The sequence below is a fragment of the Sceloporus occidentalis genome, unplaced genomic scaffold, assembly GCF_023333645.1.
Source record: "Sceloporus occidentalis isolate IW3139 unplaced genomic scaffold, rSceOcc1.0.p SCAF_1, whole genome shotgun sequence".
Taxonomy (NCBI): Eukaryota; Metazoa; Chordata; class Lepidosauria; order Squamata; family Phrynosomatidae; genus Sceloporus; species Sceloporus occidentalis.
This window is the reverse complement of record NW_028316981.1, coordinates 57,994,787-58,018,197: the sequence shown is the minus strand read 5'-3', so window position 1 is coordinate 58,018,197 and position 23,411 is coordinate 57,994,787. Positions and strand designations below refer to the sequence as shown.

At 41.0% G+C, this 23,411-nt stretch overlaps 1 protein-coding gene across 2 annotated transcripts in view; it reads left to right on the top strand.

The window, feature by feature from the left end:
* The first annotated feature begins 5,942 nt into the window (after positions 1 to 5,942).
* APPL1 (adaptor protein, phosphotyrosine interacting with PH domain and leucine zipper 1) overlaps positions 5,943 to 23,411 on the top strand; it is a 45,702-nt gene continuing 28,233 nt past the window's right edge. Inside the window, exons 1-7 of one of the 2 annotated variants that reach the window (XM_089522243.1) lie at positions 5,943 to 6,143; positions 15,537 to 15,635; positions 17,449 to 17,508; positions 18,362 to 18,433; positions 21,009 to 21,096; positions 22,583 to 22,624; positions 23,173 to 23,231. In XM_089522243.1, the coding sequence (XP_089378369.1) occupies positions 6,090 to 6,143; positions 15,537 to 15,635; positions 17,449 to 17,508; positions 18,362 to 18,433; positions 21,009 to 21,096; positions 22,583 to 22,624; positions 23,173 to 23,231 (474 nt within the window). In that variant the 5' untranslated portion in view covers positions 5,943 to 6,089. The remainder of the gene's footprint in view (positions 6,144 to 15,536; positions 15,636 to 17,448; positions 17,509 to 18,361; positions 18,434 to 21,008; positions 21,097 to 22,582; positions 22,625 to 23,172; positions 23,232 to 23,411) is intronic. The other variant, XM_089522252.1, reaches the window with a different exon arrangement.

The following is a 23,411-nucleotide window of genomic DNA, read 5'->3' as shown; positions in this document are numbered from 1 at the left end:
ACTGTTTTGCTCGTGTACTAGAATATCTGGCAGTCCAGCCAGTGTTATCTTTAAAGGAAAAAAGATACTGTGTAAAACATAATGACCTAGTAGCAAGGTTATGGTTAATAATTTGTTTAATTGAAGGTTTTACTTTTTCTATGGAAGTTTATATCACACTTTATAATTGATAGTAGAGTAGTTTACAAACAATATATGTGAACCAAAATCACTACAGTAGCAATGATATATATTTAATTTCAAAAGTATCAGACATATTGCTGAGTAAACAAAATATGCTTCCTAAATTCTGAATAATTTTTGTGTAACTCAAAAACTTGCAGGTAGTATTTAAAATACAAACTTCTATGTACGTCTAAGTTCTGAAACACACTGCAGAAATAATCCAGTTTGAGACCCTGGCTTTAACTGCCCTGGCTCAGTGCTAGGGAATCCTGGGAATTGTAGTTTATTGTGGCATCAGAGCTCTCAGATAGAGAAGGCTAAATGTCTCACAAGAACTACAGTTCACAGAATTCCCTAGCATTGAGCCAGATAATTTCTGCAGTGCAGATACAGCTGGAATCAATGGAATTTGTGTTAAATTTTCCCACTGATTAAATGAGTCTCCACTATTAACAATTGGTTTTATGCCTCTGTCACTGACCATAAACTAAAATCCAAAACACACTGCAGAAATTACTGAGTTTGAGACTGCTTGAACTACCACGGCTCAATGCCATGGAATTCTGGGAATTGTAATTTATCGTGGCACCACAGCTCTCTGACAGAAAAGGTTAAATTCATCACTCCTCCAAAGACTCTCCCCCTGGCCTTGGGATCCTCCAGAGGAAGTCAGAGCAAGTACAACTTTCCGCTCCCTCAGGACCACCTCCTCCCTTCTTTGGACTCTTCCTCAGAAGACCTGAGTTGGCAATAGCCTCTCTAGCTGCTTTATTACCTCAGAAAGAGAGAGCCAACTACAGGTTTTCTTTTTTCTTTCCTGTCTCTGCCATTGTCTCACCTTCTCCCATTGATCACTGAGCAGTGAATTCTCTCCCTCCCATGGCTCCACACATTTCTCCTAACCTGATCCCCATTTGGCCTCTCCCTGTCTCCCTGCTTCCCTTCCTCTGTTCCCTCTGGAACTGCCGCTCTGCTGCCCCTAAAGCAGCAGCAATCCACGACCTTTTTCTCTCCAAATCCTGCTACCTCCGCTGCCCTTTCTTTTGGTGGTCTCTCCTTCACCCACACAAGCCGCCCTGAGGCTAGAGGAGGAGGGGTTGGTATCTTGCTATCTAACTCCTGCCAGTTCCAAGTTCTATCTTTTCCCCCCAGCTATCATTTCTCTTCCTTTGAGTTTCATCCTATTAGACTCTTCTCTCCTCTACAGCTCCGGGTCGCAGTTATCTATCACCCTCCTGGTTCTGCCACCCAGTTCCTATCTGACTTTGAATCATGGCTGACATTCTTTCTTTCAGATTCAGTCCCCACTTTGATCCTAGGTGACTTTAATATCCACATTGACGATTACAATAACCCTACAACATCTCGCTTCAACTCTCTCCTAGCTTCTTTTGGCCTCCAACCACACTCCAACTCTTCAACTCATTCTCTTGGTCACTGTCTTGACCTAGTTGTTGCTGCAAACTGCGCCATTTCTGACTACCTGGCACTTGACTTTCCACTATCTGATCATCATTTAATCTCCTTCACTCTTACCTATACTCCTCCTCCTCGTCACACTGCTCAACGCCTTTTTCGTGATCTTCGGTCTGTTAACTCTAACCATCTTGGTCAAACCCTGGATTCATCTCTCTCTTACCTAAATCTTGGGGATTCTGCTGGCTCAGCAGTATCTTTATTTAACTCCACTCTTTCCTCGACTCTCGACCATTTTGCCCCTGTCTCTGTACGCACTTCTTCCTCTAAGACGAGGCCTCAGCCCTGGCTTACTCCCATCGTTAAGTTTCTCTGGTCCTGCTCTAGAGCGGCCGAGCGTCTTTGGAGAAAGTCCAAAGAGTGGGCTGATTTGATCCATTTCAAATTTGTTCTTTCGTCCTTCTCACGTGCCCTCTCTATGGCAAAACAGAATTATTACAAATCATTGAGAGGCACCCGCAGCGTTTGTTCTCCACCTTCAACTCTTTGCTTAAACCTCCCTCTCCTCCGGTCTCTTCATCAGTCTCTCCTAATGACTTTGCTAATTATTTCATCTCTAAGATTACCACTATTCGTTCTGAGATAGTCCCTCCCGATTCTTCTTCTGCTCTTAATCTTCTATTGCCCTCGCCTAAAAAAAATTCTGTGTTTCCTCCTGCTTCTTTGGATGAACTATCTACACTTCTGTACTCTTGCAAATCTGCAGCCTGTTCTCTTGATCCAATTCCTGCTCGTCTTCTAATTTCTATAGCTCCCTCTTTTCTGCCCTCGCTTCTCCATATCTTCAATCTCTCTCTCTCTACAGGCTCCTTCCCTTCAGACTTCAAACATGCTCTCATTTCTCCAATTCTGGAAAAACCTTCTCTCGACTCCTCCTCTTTGTCTAGCTATCGTCCGATTTCTCTTCTTCCCTTTCTAAGGTTTTGGAACGGGTTGTTTATTCTCGCTGTCTCGAGTTTCTTAAAGCCAACTCCATTCTTGATCCCTTTCAGTCTGGTTTCCACCCAAGGCATTCTACAGAGACAGCTCTCACTAAGATCTCGAATGACCTTTTACAGGCCAAGGCTAATGGCCTTTACTCTGTTCTCATCCTTCTTGATTTGTCTGCAGCCTTTGACACTGTTGATCACTCTTTTCTAGTTGATATACTTTCTGATCTTGGGTGCTCAGACTCTGTTCTCGACTAGTTTAGATCTTATTTGTCAGACAGATCTTTTGCAGTGGTCACAGGTGGTCAGACTTCATCTCCTGTTCCCTTATCTGTTGGAGTTCCCCAGGGCTCTGTTCTGGGTCCCCTTCTGTTTTCTCTCTACACACTGTCCTTAGGAAAACTCATTAGCTCTTTTGGTTTTTCCTACCATCTGTATGCCAATGACACCCAGTTGTATCTTTCCGCCCCTGACCTTTCTCCAAGGCTTGAACAGCAAGTTTTGTCTTGTCTCACAGCTGTCTCGCAGTGGATGCGCCATCGGCGTTTGAAGCTCAACATGTCCAAGACGGAGCTTCTTGTCTTTCCTCCTAAGCCCACCCTTCAACACTCCTTTTGTGTCTCTGTGGACAACATTTCTATTCAACCAGTCCAGAAAGCCCGCAGTCTTGTTTTTATCTTTGATTCTTCTCTGTCGTGTATCCCTTAGATCCAGACCACAGCCAAGGCTTGTAGATTCTTCTTATACAACATTACCAAAATCCAACCATATCTCTCTGCCTCTACTGCCAAGATCCTGGTCCATGCCCTAGTGGTCTCACAACTTGTTTACTGTAACGTCCTCCTGGCTGGGCTTCCTCTTTCTCACCTCTGTCCTTTAATTTCTGTCCAGCATTCAGCTGCATGCATTATCACATCCGCCCACCGCTCTGACCACATCTCTCCTGTGTTGGCATCCCTTCACTGGCTCCCCCTCCCTTTCCGTATTCAGGACAAGCTCCTGCTGTTGACGTTTAAAGCCCTCCATGGACTGGCCCCTCCTTACTTATCAGACCTTCTTTCTCCTCACCTTCCCACTAGGGCCTTCCGTTCTGATAGTCAAGGTCTGCTGTCCCAGCCCAGGATTTCCTCTGCCCCATCTCGGATTCGCCCCTTTTCACTTGCTGCCCCTCACTCCTGGAACCTTCTTCCCCCATGGGCAAGGGCCATCACTTCTTTAACCAGCTTCAAAACGGAGCTGAAGACCATCCTGTTCAGAGAAGCGTTCCCAGGCATTGCATAATTGTCACTTGCTTTTTGTTGTTCTTTTGTCGTCTGTTTTATTGAATCATTTCCTGTTTTGCTATGTATTTTATATGTATTATCCTACTAGAGAGGCCCCTTCCCCACCACCACTCCCTTCTCCTTTTGTGTCGTGTCTTTTTAGATTGTAAGCCTGAGGGCAGGGAACCGTCCAATTAAAAAGATTGTATGTACAGCGCTGTGTAAATTTACAGCGTTTTATAAATAAAGGTTAATAATAATAATAATAATAATAATAATAATAATAACTAATCTATAGTCCCCAGAATTCCCTAGCATTGAGCCAAGGCAGTTAAAGTGGTCCCAAACTGGATTATTTCTGCAGTGTGTTTTGGACCTAACTTGTGAGTCTACAGTAAAGAACTTTGAGAGATTAGAGATTAGAACAAGAGTGCTAATTTGCAATACATTAGGAAGTGCAAGGCTCAGTGATAGTGGATTTTTTAAATCACAGAATAGATTGTTAATAGGCTTAGCTGGTATAGGGATATTTGCAGTAGCAGTGAAAGTTTTGTGAAAGTTTTGGCAACAAGGTCAGTGCCAATGCCTTGTGTGTTTAATTCTACGCCTTCATTACTCATTTGGGTACAGTACTCGTTGTTGTGTGCCTCCAGGTCTTTTGTTGTTTATGGCGATCCTATCATAGGGTTTTCTTTGCAAGTTTCTTGAGGAGATTTGCCATTGCCATCCTCTGAGGCTGAGAGAATGTGGCTTGCCCAAAGTCACCTAGTGGGTTTTTATGCTCAAGCAGGGAATCGAACCCTAATCTTGAGTTGTAGTCCACTACTCCACGCTGGCTCTCATACATAACAGAAATTCTGGATATCACATTGTGTCACATATTGGCATCAGGTGAAGTGGGCTGCCATCCAGAAAAGCTGATGCTATAAAAATCTGTTGGCTTTTAAGGTGCCACAAAAGTCTTTGCAGTAGTGATAACAAAGACCAAGGAAATAGGCCGGCCAGAACTAGACTGGCAAATGTCACCCAGAGGACATTTTCATCTATATCTCTGGCCTCCTAGACTGAAAGAATTTTAGACTGGTATCCTTTAAATTTTAGTTTGGTTGATTTTAATGTGTCCTTGGTTTCACTTAATGTGTTAAAATGGTTTTATGTGTTTTATCTGCCTTAAGCCTTGGGAAGAGGTATGAAGGTTCTCCATTTTGGGTACTTGTCCTCTTTTGAGGTTAGGACATCTGGTCATCCTGGTCATACTCTCTCAGCCTCAGTGGCTCAGGGTGACTAGAGGTCCTCCTCTTTTCCAGGACATGGCCCAATTTCAACCTTCTATCCGGGACGAATTCTACAATGTCCTCCATTTTGAGCACAAATAAAAAGCATGAATTTATATTTATGTGAGTGTTTTTACTTCAGGGTGACCAGAGATGTCACGAAATGGAGGAAATAAAAGGAATAACATAATAATAGTGTCCTCCTTTTCCATTTCAACCTTCAGCCCAAGAGAGAATCCAAAATGTCCTCCATCTTGAGCAGGATAGAATCATAGAGTTGGAAGAGACTGCAAGGGCATCCAGTCCAACCCCCTGCCATGCAGGAAATCTCAATCAAAACATCCTGGCTGAGGAGGAGGAGGAGGAACACAAGTTTACATCTCTGTGTTTCTTGCTTCTGTTTTTATTCCATCCTCCATTTTGTCTCCAAGGCCTTACACTTTTTTGAAGGAGGGAGCCTGTCCTTCCTTTACGCTCAGGGGTTGTTGTGGTGTCCCCTTGGGTGTGTGTGTGTGTGTGTGTGTGTGTGTGTGTATAAGGCTCTGGAAAACAAGACTGCATCCACACTGGAGAAATAACCCGGTTTGGCCCCGCTTTAACTTGTTGTCTGACTCAAGTGCTATGGAAAATCCCAGAATTCCATAGCCTTGAGCCAGGGCAGTTAAAGCGGGGCCAAACCGGGTTATTTCTCCAGTGCGGATGTAGCCCATAGACTAGGCCTCGGTCAAGGCCTAGCGCCTCCTCCTCCTCCTCCTAGTCCCCGCCTCTTCGTCCTCTTGGGCGGCGCAGCCACTAGGAAAGCGGCGCTGCTTCGTTGACGGCCCTCTCCTTCCCGCCCAGAACTAGGCCTCTCTCTCTGACGGCGTGGAAGTACCACCGAGGCGGGATTTCCTGGGCCGAGGGCGGCAGGAGGGAAGGGGCTTGTTGTGGTTGAGGCCCAGGAAGAGGAGGAGGAGAGGAAGGAGGAGGCCGCCGCCATCGCCATGCCTGGGATAGACAAGCTTCCCATCGAGGAGACGCTGGAGGATAGCCCCCAGGTGAAGGGCAAGGGAGGCCTTCCAGATCACTCTGAGCCACCGATAGCCTCTGAGGCTGAGAGTGTGTGGCCAAATTGTGGTGGTGTTGTTGTGTGTGTGTGCGCCTTCATATATGTCTCTATTCTTGATTTCCATATATAACCACAAGGAAAACAAAAAAGTGTGACATAAACATCTATTTATCTGATTAATCTCATATAAAGACTTATGCATATATATATATATATATAAACATGCGTAAGTCTTTATATGAGATTAATCAGTTAAATTGATGTTTATATCACACTTTTTTGTTTTCCTTATATTGTTATAATCCTATATTGACTATGTGTTTTTGTTTAGAGTATAGGGTTTGAGAGTAAAGGAATAACAAAAGAAAAGGAAATCAGGAAAAGATAATACTAATAATAATAATAATAACAACCTGTAAGATATCAGAGGTTAGTAACAATATAAAGCCAAATCTTATTTGCTTAGAGACCTAGGTTAAGTAACAGTAAAAGAAAATCAGGGAATGTAACTTGAGGAAGTTATATTTATAGATAATGAATGATGTACATTTGCACATTATATGGTTTTTGATGGTTTTTGTCTGTAGGTCTATTGAGAATTGGCTTGTTGTGCATGTTTGTGATTTTTTTTTGTAATTCTGTTGTTATATGTCTAGTGTATATTTTAAATTAATACAATTTTTTTTAAAAAATCAGAATTTTCCTTATGCTCAGGAGATTATATATGAACCAAGAGCAAAGGCTTGTTATTCTAAGGTCATGCCCAATGCTCTGTTTAGGAATGTCAGCAACTCTGGAATGGCTCCAGTTTTGAGTTGCTAACCAACACAAAAGGAAGTACAGTATTGCAAGAGACATGTTTTGGGAAACATGTAGGTAATAGTAGGTAATAGTTTTGATTGATGAGTGGTGCACCACGAGGGATAGTGACATATGTTAGGTGTAATATTCAAATATCCAATAAATATATAGGGGTGTAAATGTTTTAATTCAACGTAAACTATTGAAAATACGATTTGTAGTTTTCTTTGTTCAAAATACTTTCTATAAAAACTTGGTTCACTTTGAATTTGGGGGTCCCAGTAATTTGGATGAATTTCCTACTGGGAACAATGCTGCAGCTAAAAATACAAATGCTTCCCTTCCAATCGACTCCTTGGTCTCCCTGCTGATTTCTGGTTAAAATTCTGGGTTTAAAATAATCTATAACACCATGGCCGTAATAATAATAATGCTAATAATAATAATAAATGTATTTCTGAGGCTGACAGAGTGTAGCCACCCCCTCCCCAGTGGGTTTCCATGCTAGGATTCAAACCCTGGTCTCTCAGTGTCCTAGCTCTGCACCACACTGGCTCCCCACTGCACCCCATTGACTACTCTGGAGTGGTCCCCTTCTTCCTCCTCCTCCTCTTCCCTGTCACCTGAGGAGCCTGTTGGAGGCATCTTCTTTCAAGGTTTTTAAACAAAGGCTGGATGACCATCTTTTCGGGGTACTTTGATCGTGAGTTCCTGCATGGCAGAATGGAGTAGGACTGGATGGCCCTTGGAGGCCTCTTCCAACTCTATGATTCTATGAAAATGGGTGCATCTAACAATTGGGGTGCATCTGTGCTGAAAGAGTGAGAGCCAGTGTGTTGTGTGTGATGGACTACTAGGACTTTGGGGACCAAGGTTCGATTACCAATTCGAGTACATAAATCAACTGGTTGGCCTTGGGTGAGTCACACTCTCTCAGCCTCAGAGGAGGGCAGCAGCAAAGGCAACCCCATTCCGAAGAAATCTTGTCAAGAAAACCCTGTGATAAGGGTTGCCAGAACTCAGAAGTGACTTAAATGCAGACAACAACAAAACAAGTCCATTGGGTGACCCTGGGCAAGTCACATTCTCTCAGCCTCAGAGGATGACCATGGCAAACCCCCTCTGAAGAAACTTGCAAAAGAAAACCATATGATAGGTTTGTCTTAGGGTTGCTGGAAGTCCACGACAACTTGGAGACACACAACAACAACAACACTGTAGAAATAATGCACCAATTTTGACTGATGTTGCTCCATCCTGCGTAATCCTGGGATTTGTAGTTTGGTGAGGCTACCAGCACTTCTTCTTTGGCACAGAAGACTGAAGACATAAAACTACACATCCCAAGTTTCCATAGGCTAGAGATGCAGCACTTAAAGGGGTGCCATACTATTATCCCTATAGTATAGATGCACTGGGTTATCTCTAACAGCCCCAACTTGGCTGCTACCAACTGGAGTGGCAGCGTGGCTGTGGTACATATTGGATCTTGTTGTTGTTATTGTGTTGTGTCAAATCATTTTCAATTTATGGTGACTGTAAAGCATCAAGGGGTTTTCTTGGCAAGTTTCTTCAGAGTGGGTTTGCCCTTGCCATCCTCTGAGGCTAAGAGAGCATGTCTTGCCTAGGGTCACCCCAGGTGGGTTTCCATGGCTGAGCTGGGATTTGAACCCTGGTCTCCCGAATCATCAAACCACTATAGCACACTGGGAGTAATAGTGACATGAAATCTGTGATAGAGGTGGGGGTCCTATTTTCAAGTCCTCACTGACAGACACTTAAATAATATCAGTGTGCATTGCTCGCTCTTGTGTGTATGTGGCCTGCAGAATGAAAAGGCCATTTTTGGGGAATTTTGAATGTCTTGAGTAGTAGGAATAAGGTCCACCACATCTCTTACCCGTCTTTGGGCTCCAAGTGGGTTAAGAGGAATGCCTCTTTTATGCAGAAGTGTCAATAAACTTTTGAAGCTCTAATTATTTTTTTCAAGCCCCATGATTTCAGCCAAGGAGAATGAAAAATGGCACTAGATCTAGATGAATTCTATTCCTGGTTTTTTTAAATTGTTGTGCAACCATTTAAATTGCTGCCTCAGTTTCCCTACCGCACCCTTCCTCTTAGGTTAGGTGGATTTGTTTATTGGTTGCTCTGAAACTATAATCTTAAATGCATTGTCAGCTGCATTGCCTTGTAGTGAAACCGGCTCAGAGATTAGGCTTCATATGTATCACTGCCATATATAATATATTTCTTTTTTTAATGATACCCAAATATGCGTATACATTCTTTTGAGGACAGGAATTTTTTTCTACCCTGTTGGTCTGAGAGCATAATATTAAATACTTTAAGTTGAAATTATGTGGAATTGGTATTAACCACATTCTGACTCAGACTGGAACGATGCTGAGGAATATCTTCTGGTTTCTCTGAAGAGTCAACTACATTGTGTCATCTGTTCCTGCATAGAATATTTTAAGTGGGGAGATAGTCTAAATACTTCCTGTGCTGTGATCTACAAAGCTATTTGATCACTGCTTGGCAGTCTGTCCTTTTTGTTCTTAGGCACAGGAATTATGTTAGTATGCAAATGTCATAAAAGATTGTTACAGCTCTGTTAAATTGGCCTTTACACTGCTTTTTGAGTGCAGTGGCGTTATTATAATCCACACTGACATGACAGTGTTACTGCACTGTGTGTATTATTTATATCCTGATCTTATGTATTTTAACTCAGACATAAATGGCAATTGGGATTGCAGATTTAGCTTTTAATTCCACACTTTTTGTATTGCGTATCTCAAAAGTTCTTTTGGAAACAGTTCTTAATAACATGCAGTAAATGATCATTTGTTTATATATTCTGTAGCCAAACATATTGGTAGATTTTTAAGAGATTAATTATAATCTGAGTTATGAGTAAAGGAATCCCAGGTTCATTCTCAAGTTAACTATGAATTTAAGCAAGCCTCTATTAACTGAGGATAACCTTACTAGATGGTTTAATGCTGAACCCCCTCTATATTGCAGTAAGAATGGGCACTGTGCTTATGTATGTTATTACAGTTGTCCCTCCATATTCGCTAAGGTTAGGGGAACAAGACCCCCGTGAATATGGAAAAACCGCAAATAACAAAAACACTGTTTTTACCTGAGAGGACACCTCTCTAGGACTGTCTAGGTCCTCCAGTGCAACTCGGTGCTCAATGTCCAACATACACTGACCATAGAATGACACTGGAGTAGCTACAAATGATCTTTCAGTGCAACTTTTAGTTAAAGTTGACCACAGAGTTGCACTGGAGGACCTAGACAGTCCTAGAGAGAACATATTAATGAAATCCATGAATAATCAAATCCGCAAATTTCAAAGCCGCAAATATGGAGGGATGACTGTACTTCCTTATTTACAGTTTACCATGATTTAGTATAATGGCAAGATATGTCTTTTCCTTGCTCTGAATCCCCCAGCGAAACACTGATCTGTAGGATTCAAAGATATTGCCATGTTAGTCTGTAGAATCAGAATCTAGAGAGATCGTGTAGCACCTTTGAGACTGACTCTTTCAGTTAGTCTCAAAGGTGCAACATGATCTCTCTACATACTGGTCTGTAGGGTTCGATCTGTATTACAGTCTTGGTTCATAGGACAAACACAAGCTATAGTCTGGTACTTCCCGTATTACAGCAACCGATGGTTTACCACAGACCAGGGGTAATTAAGCATAGCCAACAACAGATGAAAGAGATGCAACTTCAGACTTGGATTCTGTAACACTAAACCATAGATTGACATTGCATTTGAATTATCTCCAAGTACAGTGCGCCCACGTTATATGCAGGCAGGCCATACGCGGCTTTCAGCATACACCGAAAGCCGCACGCCAGAAGAAGCAATTGCTCCACCATATGCAGTATTTCTCTTACACGGGGGGGGGGGGGGGGGCATCCGGAACTAAGATACAACTGGGGGGAAAAACCCATATATTGTATGTGAAACATTTCAGAAATATTTAGCAGTATATGTTAAAAGTTATTGCAAAACATTTGACTGCACAGATCACAAAAAGTTATGGATAGCTCTTAAGGTCATGGGAGTACTATTACATTTGATAGTCTTGATGAGAAATCTGTACTTAACCACCGTTAGAATAAAATATGGAGAAACAGAACGGTTCTCGGTCGGCAAAGGGGTCACACAAGGCTGTATTTTATCACACTGTTCAACTCATATGCAGAAAATATCACGAAGAGCAGGTCACCATGCTACTAGCAGAAAACTTCACAGACTTGGAACAGTTACTAAGGAAGGTGAAAGAAGAAAGTGCAAAGGCAGGTTTAATGATGAACATAAACAAAACAAAAATAATGACCATGGAGGAACTACATCAATTCAACCTAGACAGTGAAGAAATCAAAATACTTAAAAGTATTCCTGTACCTTGGCTCAAACATTGATCAGAATGGTGATTTCAGTCAAGAAATCAGAAGAAGACGGGGAATGGGGAGGGCAGCAAGGAAAGAACTAGACAAGATCCTAAAGAGCAAAGATATACAACTGAGCACTAAAGTTAGAATCATCCAAGCCATTGTATTTCCCATCACCATGTACAGATGAAAAAACTGGGACAGTAACAAACGTGGCAGAGAAGAAAACTAATTTGAAATGTGGTGCTGGAGAAGAGTGCTGAGGATACCGTAGACATCCAAAAAGACAAATGAGTCCTTGAACAGATCAGGCCTGAAATGTCCCTGGAAGCCAAGATGGTCAAATTGAGACTGCCATACTTCGGCCACATCATAAGAAGGCATGAATCATTGGAGAGGGCAATCATGCTAGGGAAAGTAGAGGATAGCAGAGAGAGAGGAAGACCCAGTCAGGGAGGATTGGATAGACTCAATCAGAGAAGTCAGAGGCCTGAATCTACAAGACTTAAATGGAGCAGTGGAGGACAAGGGGGTCTTAGAGATGTCTTCTCCACAGGGTTGCCATGAGTCGGGTTGATTCGAGGGGAGTCAACAACAACATTTTGTTTTATCGAGGGAAAGAGAACAGTTTCAGTTAACAGCTATGTATCATTTTAATATGCAGTTTTATATCATCTGTATGGTTAAGCAACATAGATTTGAAAGAAAGCAAGGATTGTGTTTGTGTTGGCTGCTCAGCAAGACCAGTATGTTGTCAAAAATCATTGTTCAAGTGGCTTTCCACAAAGGTATAAGCAGACTGGTAAAATGTCTTTGAGCATTTTGATCTGCAAACTTGAATGAATAGCAGAGCACTGTGATGACAAAATGTTTCCTAGTCACTAATCTCTCAGAAGACCATGAGTAAACTAGATCGCCTATTCAGTATTAGAGAGCTTCCATTATTAACTAAGCGAGACAAACTTTCATAATTTCAAACTGGAATTGCTGGGGTGAAATAATATTTGAGCATAGTGAACATGAGTTGATAAGTGAATGTTTAGATTGAATTTGGAGTGTTTACTCAAATTGTTGGGTTTGGCTAAAATCATCTACTTTCTGGGAAATCTTTCCACACTAATCTTTCTGGTGGAAAAGATGCTGGAGCATCTTTTAGGTCACAACCTAGTAGGCTCACAAAAAAAGGTGCCCAGTACTGTGTGTGTCTGCTATCTCACTGAAAATATATCTTAAAATATGCTAAATAGTTCCCTATTTAGATGTTGAAGTGGGCGGATGACTAGAAGTAAACACATTTGGCCACCATTATTGATAGAGTAGTCCTTATAACTTTTTGAGAAACTTCAAACACATGTAAGAAATGATTACACTAGGACTTGACCAGATCTTGGCAGACCAGACTTGGATCTGATGGAACTGCCCCAATTCCAAGATAAACAGCCCTTAACGCAGGTCAATTAGATCCTTGGTTTGCCATGGAGTTTCCCAGAAACTGCGACACACCCCCTCAGGTGTTTAAATGCCCCACATTTAAACTTTCCCCTGTATCTCCTCTAGTCAGCAGATCGCCCATCACACAGAAATGAGGGACCTGGCTGCACCCACATGGTCAGGCACCCTATTTTCACAGGTGTGGCGACGGTCTGTTCATTAGTGGAAAAGCAGGGGGAATGTAAGGAGCACATGCTGGTGCAGGGACAGACATGTAAACACCCGCTCATCCTCGTGCCAGCCCAGGGACTGACCTGAGTTAGCCCCTCGGCCAGGAACGTATACGCCAAACCCATGCATTCCTGGCCCATCTGCTCAGGGCCTTTTGAAAGGTGAACAGTGACCATCTAAGTCCAATTTGGAAAGAAGACCAGCTGGAAGTAGCAAGTCACTTTATGTGTCAAGGGAAGTAATAGTACCACTCTATTCTGCTCTGGTCAGGCCCCACCTAGAATATTGTGTCCAGTTCTGGGCACCACAATTTAAAAAGAATGTTGAGAAACTGGAGTGTGTCCAAAGGAGGGCAACTAAAATGGTGAAGGGTCTGGAAACCATGCCTTATGAGGAGAGACTTGGGGAACTGGGGATGTTTAGCCTGGAGAAAAGGTTAAAAGGTGATATGATAGCCCTGTTTAAATACTTGAAGGGATGTCATATTGAGGAGGGAGCAAGCTTGTTTTCTTCTGCTCCAGAGACTAGGACCTGGAGCAGTGGATGCAAGCTACAGGAAAAGAGATTCCACCTCAACATTAGGAGGAACTTCCTGACAGTAAGGGCTGTTCGACAGTGGAACACACTCCCTTGGAGTATAGTGGAATCTCCCTTCTTGGAGGTCTTAAACAGAGGCTGGATGGCCATCTGTCGGGGATGCTTTGATTGAGATTTCCTGCATGGCAGGGGGTTGGACTGGATGGCCCTTGCGGTCTCTTCCAACTCTATGATTCTAGTCATCAACACCTAACTGGAATCATAGATCATTTTGAAGATGCTATTTCCACTGTTTGCTTCACACTGATTTTGATTAATATATTCCCCATAAGTATCATGGGCAAAAAAAAATCCATTATGGTAGTTGCTATCCTGTAGCAAATGATTCCAAAAGCAATCTATGCATTGCTAGATGTACTTCCATTCTAAGAGCTCCCTACCAATGTTTACTTCATGGTTTTTTGGTGGGTTTTTCAGCAGCATCCTCAGAGAATGCCAGCCATAGATGCTGGTGAAACATCAGGAATAAATTCTTCTAGAATACGGCCTCATAGCCCAAAAGATCCATAAAAAAACTATGGATGCAGGCCATGAAAGCCTTCAACTTCACAGTTTACTTGATGGGGTTCTGGTATTTTGAGAGGAAACCAATAGTTCATTTCTATACTGTTGCTAATTTTATAAATCTCTATTGCATTCTTCCTGGGACACGGGGGGAAATTGTGTGGCCTTCTAGTGTTGTTGCATTGCAGCTCCCAGAATTCCTTACCATTGGCTATGATGGCTAGGGCTGATGGGAGCTGAAATCCAACACAACTGTATGGCCCCATACAGACAGGCCAAAATAAAGCTGCTTCAGGTCACTTTGGAGGTATGCTGCTTAAATGATGCATGCGTACTAAGAGTCCAGAAGCCATGCCAAAGCCACGATCCAGTCCTAAGGACTGGAGTGCAGCTTTGGCACAACGTCCGGACTCTTAGTACGCATGCATCATTTAAACAGCACACCTCCAAAGTGACTTGAAGCAGCTTTATTTTGGCCTGTCTGTATGGGGCCTTCAATTCCTAACCATACTCTAAGATGTCTAACTTTTACTACGTTATGCTTCCTGCCTCCTTTTGCCTGCTCTGTTTCCTTATGAGGCTTTGGTGATTGACTTTGTCAAATGCTTTTGAACAATCCAATAGAAACGCCATCTAAGTTGCTCAGGTAGCAAGAGAAACATGTCCTAATTTTACCTTAACATAATATAAAATTTAGCATTAAAGTTTATATTTATTCTTGAACTTAATTAAGAACAGAATGTCAAGCCCAGCCTTTGTGGCAGTGACAAATATCCTACCCTTGGTTTAACATTAAAAGTAAAAAATAAACACTAAAAGAGTAGCTGCTTTTACTAAAAACTATTCTGCTACCTTTTCAGCATTTGCTTTGAAGCAGGGCTGGGCAATCGTGGGGGGCTAGTCCTGTAGGAGATCTTGTGGGGCTGCAAACAAACAAACAGGCCTCCCAAATGACCCCCAACCTCCTGTAGGGTCTATGGGGGACATTTCTGCCGTGTTTTTATGGAGCCATTTTTTGATCCATGAGAGGCCTTTCCTCAAAACAGGAAGAGTGCAGACATCATTTCTGATGATGCCTTTTCTGGATTTGAAATGGCCCAAGAGACTCCAAAATGTGGCAAAATGCCCCTCATACTCTCTTGGGGGCTTTTGGGGAAATCTTATTTGTCCCCTTTGGAGCCCTAAGGGCCACAGCTACGTCTCTGTAGGCTGCATCTTGCCCATCCCTGCTTTAAAGGGTGCTTTATGCTTGATGGCTATTGGATATATGCCCAGATTCTGCTGGCATTACATGTCAGTTCTGGATCAGCCATCCATTTGGTGATATTTGAATCTGTCTGCATTACTATAATAGCAGTGTTATGAAAATATGCATTGTCTTTTTCATATTTAGACACGGTCATTGCTGGGTGTGTTTGAAGAAGATGCTGCTGCAATTTCCAGATATGTTAGCCAGTTGTATCAAGCCATGCACCGAATCTATGATGCACAGGTATGGTAGCTGAATGCGAAATCTGGAAATTGGAAAATCTTGAACTGTATTTCCAAATTATATGATTAATACACTGTTTTGTGTATTAGTCTGTGTCATGAAAGCTCAAGGGAAGAGTTTAATTCTCAAAATTTTAGCAGCTTTGTGTGTGTGTTGTGTGTGGATGTGAATGTCAGCGTTTTACTGTAATGTTTCCATGATGCTTGCTGTTTGGTTCTGTCATGGGAAAGATTTGTTTGTTTGAAATTGCATCAAGCATCCTGATTTAGACTTACATTTCCCAGTTAAATATTATGCCTTGCAAATTCTGCAGTAATGTAGCTTTCTTCTCAGCCACTTATCTAGGTTTAGATACTGCATGGTCTAGGTTTAAACATTGTTAATATTCATTAGTTGGCAACGTTTTAAATAATTGTAGATTGTGCTTTTGTGTCTGAAAGAGATACATGTAACAGTACATTGGGTTGACATGTGAAGAAACTTCACCATAAAATTGTTCCATGGAAGTTGAGAAGGAAATCCCTTAAAACCTGGTTGTTACTCTGTAGCCCCTCAGTTGTTGAACTGCAGCTCCAAATAGTATAAAAGCAGCATACCAAATAGTTAGGCATGCCGGGATTTAGAATTCAAGAATATATGGAAGAATACATAATTCCCATCCCATGTTTAAAGTAATTCCTTGCATTTTTTTTCCAGTTCACAATTTTTGCACACTTAAGATAGGAATAAGTCATACTGAACAGGACCAGATTTTCAGTAAACTTACTTCTGGATCTGTATTCACCTTCTACATCATAGGCAAACATTCATTATGGTCTAAAACACATTGCAGAAATAATCCAGTTTGAGACCGCTTTAACTGCTCCAGCTCAATGCTAGGGAATTCTGGGAGCTGTAGTTTTGTGAGACATTGAGTCTTCTCTGTCAGGGAGCTCTGATGTCACAATAAACTACAATTCCCAGGATTCCCTGGCATTGAGCCAGGGCAGTTAAAGCAGTCTCAAACTGGAGTATTTCTGCAGTGCGTTTTGGACCAAGGTCTCTGCTTATGAGAAAGATCCACATTTACAGGGCCATGTACTTCAAGAGGATTAGTGGAGAGTATTTATTTTTTTAAAAGCCATCCCTTCTTTTTAAAACTCATCCATAAAGGCTCTGAAATCTGAAGAGTCTCTTTATTTTCCAATGATTTTTCTGGCATCAGCACTCCTTGGGTGTTTAACCCATTAAGTTGTTGGCTGTTGGTCACACCCACCCATTCCTTTTCTAGTCTTGTTGGTTCACATATCCTGGTAGATTACAAAGCAAGATCAATTCGTTGCTTTCAGAGTTGTTGGGTTGTGATTGAACTGACATATAGCATTGTGTCCCCTTCCCCATGCAAGAGACTACCCATTTATATCCATGATTTTTTTAAAAATGCCTTTTCCCCAGGAATAATTATTTTGAACATCTACTAGCAAATAAGCAACCTTCCTCTGATTTGCAGGTTTGTTTGTTTTTTAATTTCAAACCACTTGATGTGAAATTTTGCTTTCAGAAGGAATAGTGTTGCTTTCATTTCAAATGGTAGCCCAGTCTCTGAGTTTGAAGTGTGCTATTCACAATTTGTATTCTAAAAGTGTGAAATTGGTTATTTTGTGACAAATTACAAATAAACTATACCAAAAGCATATCCAAGCACCACTAATCATGATTATAAATAATTCAAAACATGATGACTTTCCTGGCCATTTGTGGTCTCATTTCATGGTGTATCAGTGTAATATCTGTCTGTTATTAGTGCAAAATTGTCTTTTTCTTTGCCAACCAGAATGAATTGAGTGCAGCAACCCATTTGACTTCAAAGCTTCTAAAAGAATATGAAAAACAGGTATGGTTCAGAGTGAAGTTATGTTTTGTAATGGTCACTTGCCAACTTCTTGCTGTGGGTCAGTTCATATGTGTTTTAGTTGTAGCCTGGCACAAATGAATTAAGAAGATGTGATATTTTCATTTTGTTATTTCCACATCAGACAAAGTTTTGTCTGCTTCATTTAATAATAATAATAATAATAATAATAATAATAATAATAATATTTATTTGTATACCACCCTTTTGTGCATATCACCTGCACTGTTAAAAAAAAGTACAGGAGTTGGATGCTAAATTTGTCATTATCATAGAGATTGCTCTAAATAAACAAATATTTCAGGTTTCTATCAACTTGAAACTATACCTGCTTAATTTAATTACAAATGGTAGATGTTTGGGAGCATGCATGTAGAATATAGGCCAAATACAAATGGCCTTAAAGGGGCTGCAATCTGGCGTTTTTCTGGTGCAAAAAGATGCGGCAAAATGCACCGCAGATGTGTTCCCATACTGCCAATCGTCTGGTTGGCTGGGTGGTGTGACTCTGGCTTGGGGGCAGAATCGGGGCATGCGGCATGCGGTTGCCACACCGTCATGCTGCCCCCAAGCTGGTTTTTATTGCAGGTCTGATTTGCCTCATAGTCTACTAAAATTAACTGACTTAGCCAAGCTAGGGAGGGAAACCCCAGAAATACTTTCTTCCTGGCCCATAATCATCCAAGGTTTTCTTCTTTGAATATGTCAGAACAGCAATGTATTTTTGTTAGTGCAAGAATTTATGGTGACTTTACTATAATAAAATATTGCAGTAAATCTTAATAATATGTTAATTTCTGATTAAAAGCTTTTCTTTTCAATTTGTTTTTGGTAGCGCTTCCCTTTGTGGGGGGATGATGAAGTTATGAATTCTACTCTGCAACAATTTGCAAAAGTGATAGATGAGGTAAGGCTTTATATGTATTGCTTCTAGATATTATTAGTTATTTAATTATTGTAGTCTTTTCAAACAAGCATTTGCCAATGTATTTAAAAATCAGACTTATTGCTTGCAATAGTCCAATTTGTTGGGAGCTTTTTCTTTAACATTGTGGTGGCATTTTCCTTTTCTGCTGTTTTTAATAGATGTTTGAATCTGATTTAGAGCCTTTAAATTAAGCAGGTCTTTTTGTTTTTTCCTGCATTTATCAAAGTTCATTTTGGAGTAGCTTCCTATTTGTCATTCACGCTTAGCCATATCATCCCTCCATATTTGTGGATTTGATATTTGCGGATTTGATTATTCACAGATTTCATTAATATGTTCTCTCTAGGACTGTCTAGGTTCTCCAGTGCAACTCTGTGGTCAACTTTAACTAAAAGTTGCACTGAAAGACCATTTGTAGCTACTCCAGTGCCATTCTATGATCAATGTATGTTGGACATTGACCACAGAGTTGCACTGGAGGACCTAGAGATTCCTGGAGAGGTGTCCTCTCAGGTAAAAACTGTTTTTGTTATTTGCGTTTTTTCCATATTCACGGGGGTCTTGTTCCCCTAACCTTAGCGAATATGGAGGGACAACTGTAATTCTATCAGAGGGCCTGCTTTACGGCTGGTCCCCCATTGTATTAAAATGCTGTAGATAAAATCCAAGGTTTAGGTCTATATAAATTGAAAGATGGAAAGTCTGTTCATTATATTCATGAAATGACATTATTTCACTATTGAAGAAATTAAGGTATAATTGTTGAAAAAGGGGTAGACAGCTATTGAACCACAAAAATCATTGTGGAACAGCTAAGAACTTTCTCACAATCAATTTTAACTAATATTTCAATTTCCTGTATTTATGAATCAAATGAAGGAGCTGTGTTGTTCATGATACAGGTAATTTTAAAAGGACATTAATAACAGATATGCCATGAAATGACTGTTTTCTTCATGATAATGCATGGATTATTGGTAAAAAGTCTTCTTTGCTGCAAAAATTACAAAGAGAAAATCCTTTAAATGACCAGACTTAAACAAAATGAATCATTTGAAGAAAAGGCCCAAATAAATGCTAGTTAGAAGTCTGCTTAATACAAATTAACTTTTTCTGTGTGGCAGTGACTCTAAATCCCATCTGCCTGGTGGTGGCAAGGGCAATGTCACTACAGTGGCAAGCCTCTTCCCCCTCACAAACCAGTTCCATATACAGAAGGAAACTGGGCGATCAGTCTTCATCACTAGAAATGGGGCAAGTGACGTTCCTTGTGCCAAAGGTTTGCAGGCCAGCTTAGGAGGAGCAGAGGATGGCGCAAGACCATTCAGTAGGTGTGATTGGAGGGGTCTGCTTATCAGCATCTGCCACCTGAAGTAATTGCTTCCCCCAGTGGTGTAGTAAAACATTTTTTTTTTCATGGGAGGGGAGCAGAGGAAAAATTGGGGAGGGCAGAAGGGTTTGGGCATCACTCTCCATTAAAGAAATTTCTGTGGTGAAATATTTTAATAGGTAATTACAAAACAGCCCCCCGTTAATGCTTTCTAATTAGAAAGTATAAAGTCATTGTGGTGCAGTGGGAGACCAGGGTTCAAATCTAAGCTTGTTCTTGGAAAACCACCGGTTGACCTTGCACAATTCCCACTCTCTCAGCCTCAGAGGAAGGCCATGGCAAATCCTCTCTAAAGAAGGTTTGACAATAATAATAGCAATCAGTGAACTAACACTCTCTAAGTGGTTTACAATGTGTAAGCTAATTGCCCCCAACAAGCTGGGTACCCATTTTATCAACCTATGAAAGGATGGAAGGGTGAGTCAACCTTGGAGCCCCTGGGATCGAACTCACAACCTTGTGGCTGCAATACCAGCATTTAACCACTGCATCACCAGGACTCCCAATAAAAGCCCATGGTATGGTCACCATAAGTCAGAAACAACTTGAAGGCACAACAACAACAACTAATGTGAAGCATATTCCTTCCCAAAGCAAATCAATTTAAAATGCAGTAACTACCCTAAAGGTACCAGATGTTGTCTTGGAAGCTAAGCATGGTCAGCCCTTGTTACTACTTGGGTGGGAGACTGTCAATGAATACCAGGTTGAGTGGGGAATTGAACTCTGATCTCTATAGAGTTGTAATCCAATGCTCAAAACCACTGCACTATGCTTATTTTTGTATTAGAGATTGAAATGTATTTTTGGCATCACTTATGCAAATTAGTAACTGAAAACCAATAATTATAGGTAGATAAAAAAGTTTGGCAGAACCTCTGAGCATAACCCCCAAATGATAGTTTATTGTGCCCTAAAGCCAGATTCATATAACAGTTTAAAACCAATTATTGTTATTGTGGTTGTGTTATGAATCTTGGCTTTCTTTCCCTTCGCAAAGGAAGGAACAGAATGGAAGTAAGCAAACTGAATGAGCACTCTGCTTGTTAAAGGTGTGGTTTAATAGACAGAACATTTGGCTTGTTGTTTTATGTGAATATGAGCATTGTGAAGCAGGAGAAATCTGTATTTCCATACAAATGTGTGTGGCTTTTCTTTCCATAGCTCAGTTCTTGTCATGCAGTACTGTCTACTCAGTTAGCTGATGCCATGATGTTTCCCATTACCCAGTTCAAGGAAAGAGATCTAAAAGGTACAGTAGCTACTGACACAATTGGGGTGCCGACACAGTAGTTTATTCAATGCCAGCATTGCTATCTTTATGGGCAGTTGTCCATCAGTTGCTCATATATACCAAGATACGGCCCAGATTTATTTATTTATTTATTTATTTATTTATTTATTTATTTATTTATTTATGGTGCCTATACCCTGCCCTTCAGCCCTAAAGGCTATCATAGCGGCTTACAATTATTATTTTTAATTAGACGGTTCCCTGCCCTCAGGCTTACAGTCTAAAAGACATGACACAAAAGGAGAAGAGAATGGTGGTGGGAAAGGGAATGAGGTCCAGTGGTTATTCTCTCCCTCTGAGGCCTGAACCAAGGCAGATGGACTGGAGGGAAGGCTCTTCTTCTTCAGGCTAGCCCTGGTGGAGCTGGGCCTGTCTGTTCACTCCCTCACAGGCTTCAATTAGAAGACTGATTTTTCATTCCTAATGTTGTGTTCAGTGGTTGTACAAATAAAAGCATGCACAACTTCTCTTTCCTTCCACCACCCCTTTAAGACCACCCCATCCCTTGGAAAACCTCTTCAGGAGGTTATGGGTCTCCCCTGAACAGTGAACACCAATCTCATACAGGGCAGTTGTTGTGAAAGGAAATCCCCAAATTGAGCAGATGGGTAAGATTGGTTCTTCCTCATAGTGTCTGTGTGTGTCTCACTGGTGTGAGTTCTGTATCTGTGTAGGGGTTCTGTTATAGAGCCTTCTACAGACTTTTTGCAGTCCTAAAATGAGACCACCAATCAGTTCTACTTTGAGTGCGACCGTGACTGAAGGCATAAGACTTTCTCTCCATGAACTAGAAATCTTTCCTCAGGTTTGGGAACTTTTCTTTGTAAAGATTTTTTCTTCTTTTTCCTTTACTTAGGCTTTCCTACCTTCCTCTGTTTTTTTTCCCCTTTTGCCTCTCTCCCCACCCCTTCACCAGGAGCTGGAGGAGATTCCACATATGGACAGGCACAGCCTCTGTTTTGTCTCCTTGGGGGAAGAACACAGGGCCCAGTTTTTAAAATGTGGGTTCCAATAGGGCTAATCAGCTGATGTCCCTGTCTGTGAGACTGGTTTCTTTGTTGGCTTTGCTAGAGTAATTGTCCTTTGGCCAGGATATTTTGGCCCATTGAACAGTTGTTAGTATTTAGGCTTTAGAACAACTTGTTACAGTTTAGACAGAACCTGTAGCTATGGTTCCTTCAGAGGAAAAGGCATCCCAGCCACCCAAAGAACCACAGATAAGCAACTGGCCTTTGTGCAAATTACCACCTACTTGAACAAACATTGGAGAGAATTCTTTAATCTTAGTGGAACATTATATCCTTTAAAAAGCTTGTTATCACTTAGTTGTTAAAGATTAGTACAAATCAGGTGAACCGAGTCGTGTTTTGTAGTTTACATTAATATTACCATAGAGAGAGTTGCAATAATATGTGTTTGCTTAAAGGCAATATTTTCATTTCAGAGATACTGACTTTAAAAGAAGTTTTTCAGATCTCAAGCAATGGTAAGTAAGACTTAAATGTTAATTTCCTGGTGTGCTCTTTATTTTATGATGTGTGATTGGGCTGTTGTGAATAGCAAGGTTTTGTAAGTCCTTGACATTTCGTGGGCAGGCATTTTCATTCAGTTGGTAAAAAGAGTAAACTCTTATGACATAAGATATATTAAAAGAGCTTTCATAAAACTGATTCCCTCCATATAGGTTAAACTGAAACTGCCATCATCTCCATATATTTTCTGGAGGTGTTGAGGAAGACATTATTAAAGTCAGAAGTTTTTTTACTTGTTTTTCTCAAACTGTGGAAATACTTCTGGAAGAACTGAAATATCAGAAATGTAGTTTTGATTTTGAGTATTTCTAGCAAATCAAGTAGGAATGGGGAGGAAAGAAAACAGCAGCAATTCCTAATTTCTGTGGTATTTTGTTTTATAGTTAATATAATTTTTAATATAATTTTACATTTAATTAAAATGAAACATGACTTCTGTGAAGGTTAATTTCATCTTGAACATGTCACTACAACTTGAATGCAGTGTAACTTTCTTTTTCAGACCATGATGCTGCCATCACCAGATATAGTCGGCTGTCAAAAAAGAGAGAGAATGAGAAGGTTAAACTTTCTATTCAATAGCTTGCTTTTGCCTTCTAAAATGGCTGTAACAGGACTTAAATTGTACTTGGAAGCCAAGAAGGGACAGGCCTAGTTAGTACTTGTATGGGAGATTGTCAATGAATACTAGGTGTTGTAGGCTATACTTCAGAGGATGGAACTGGCAGAACCATCTCTTGA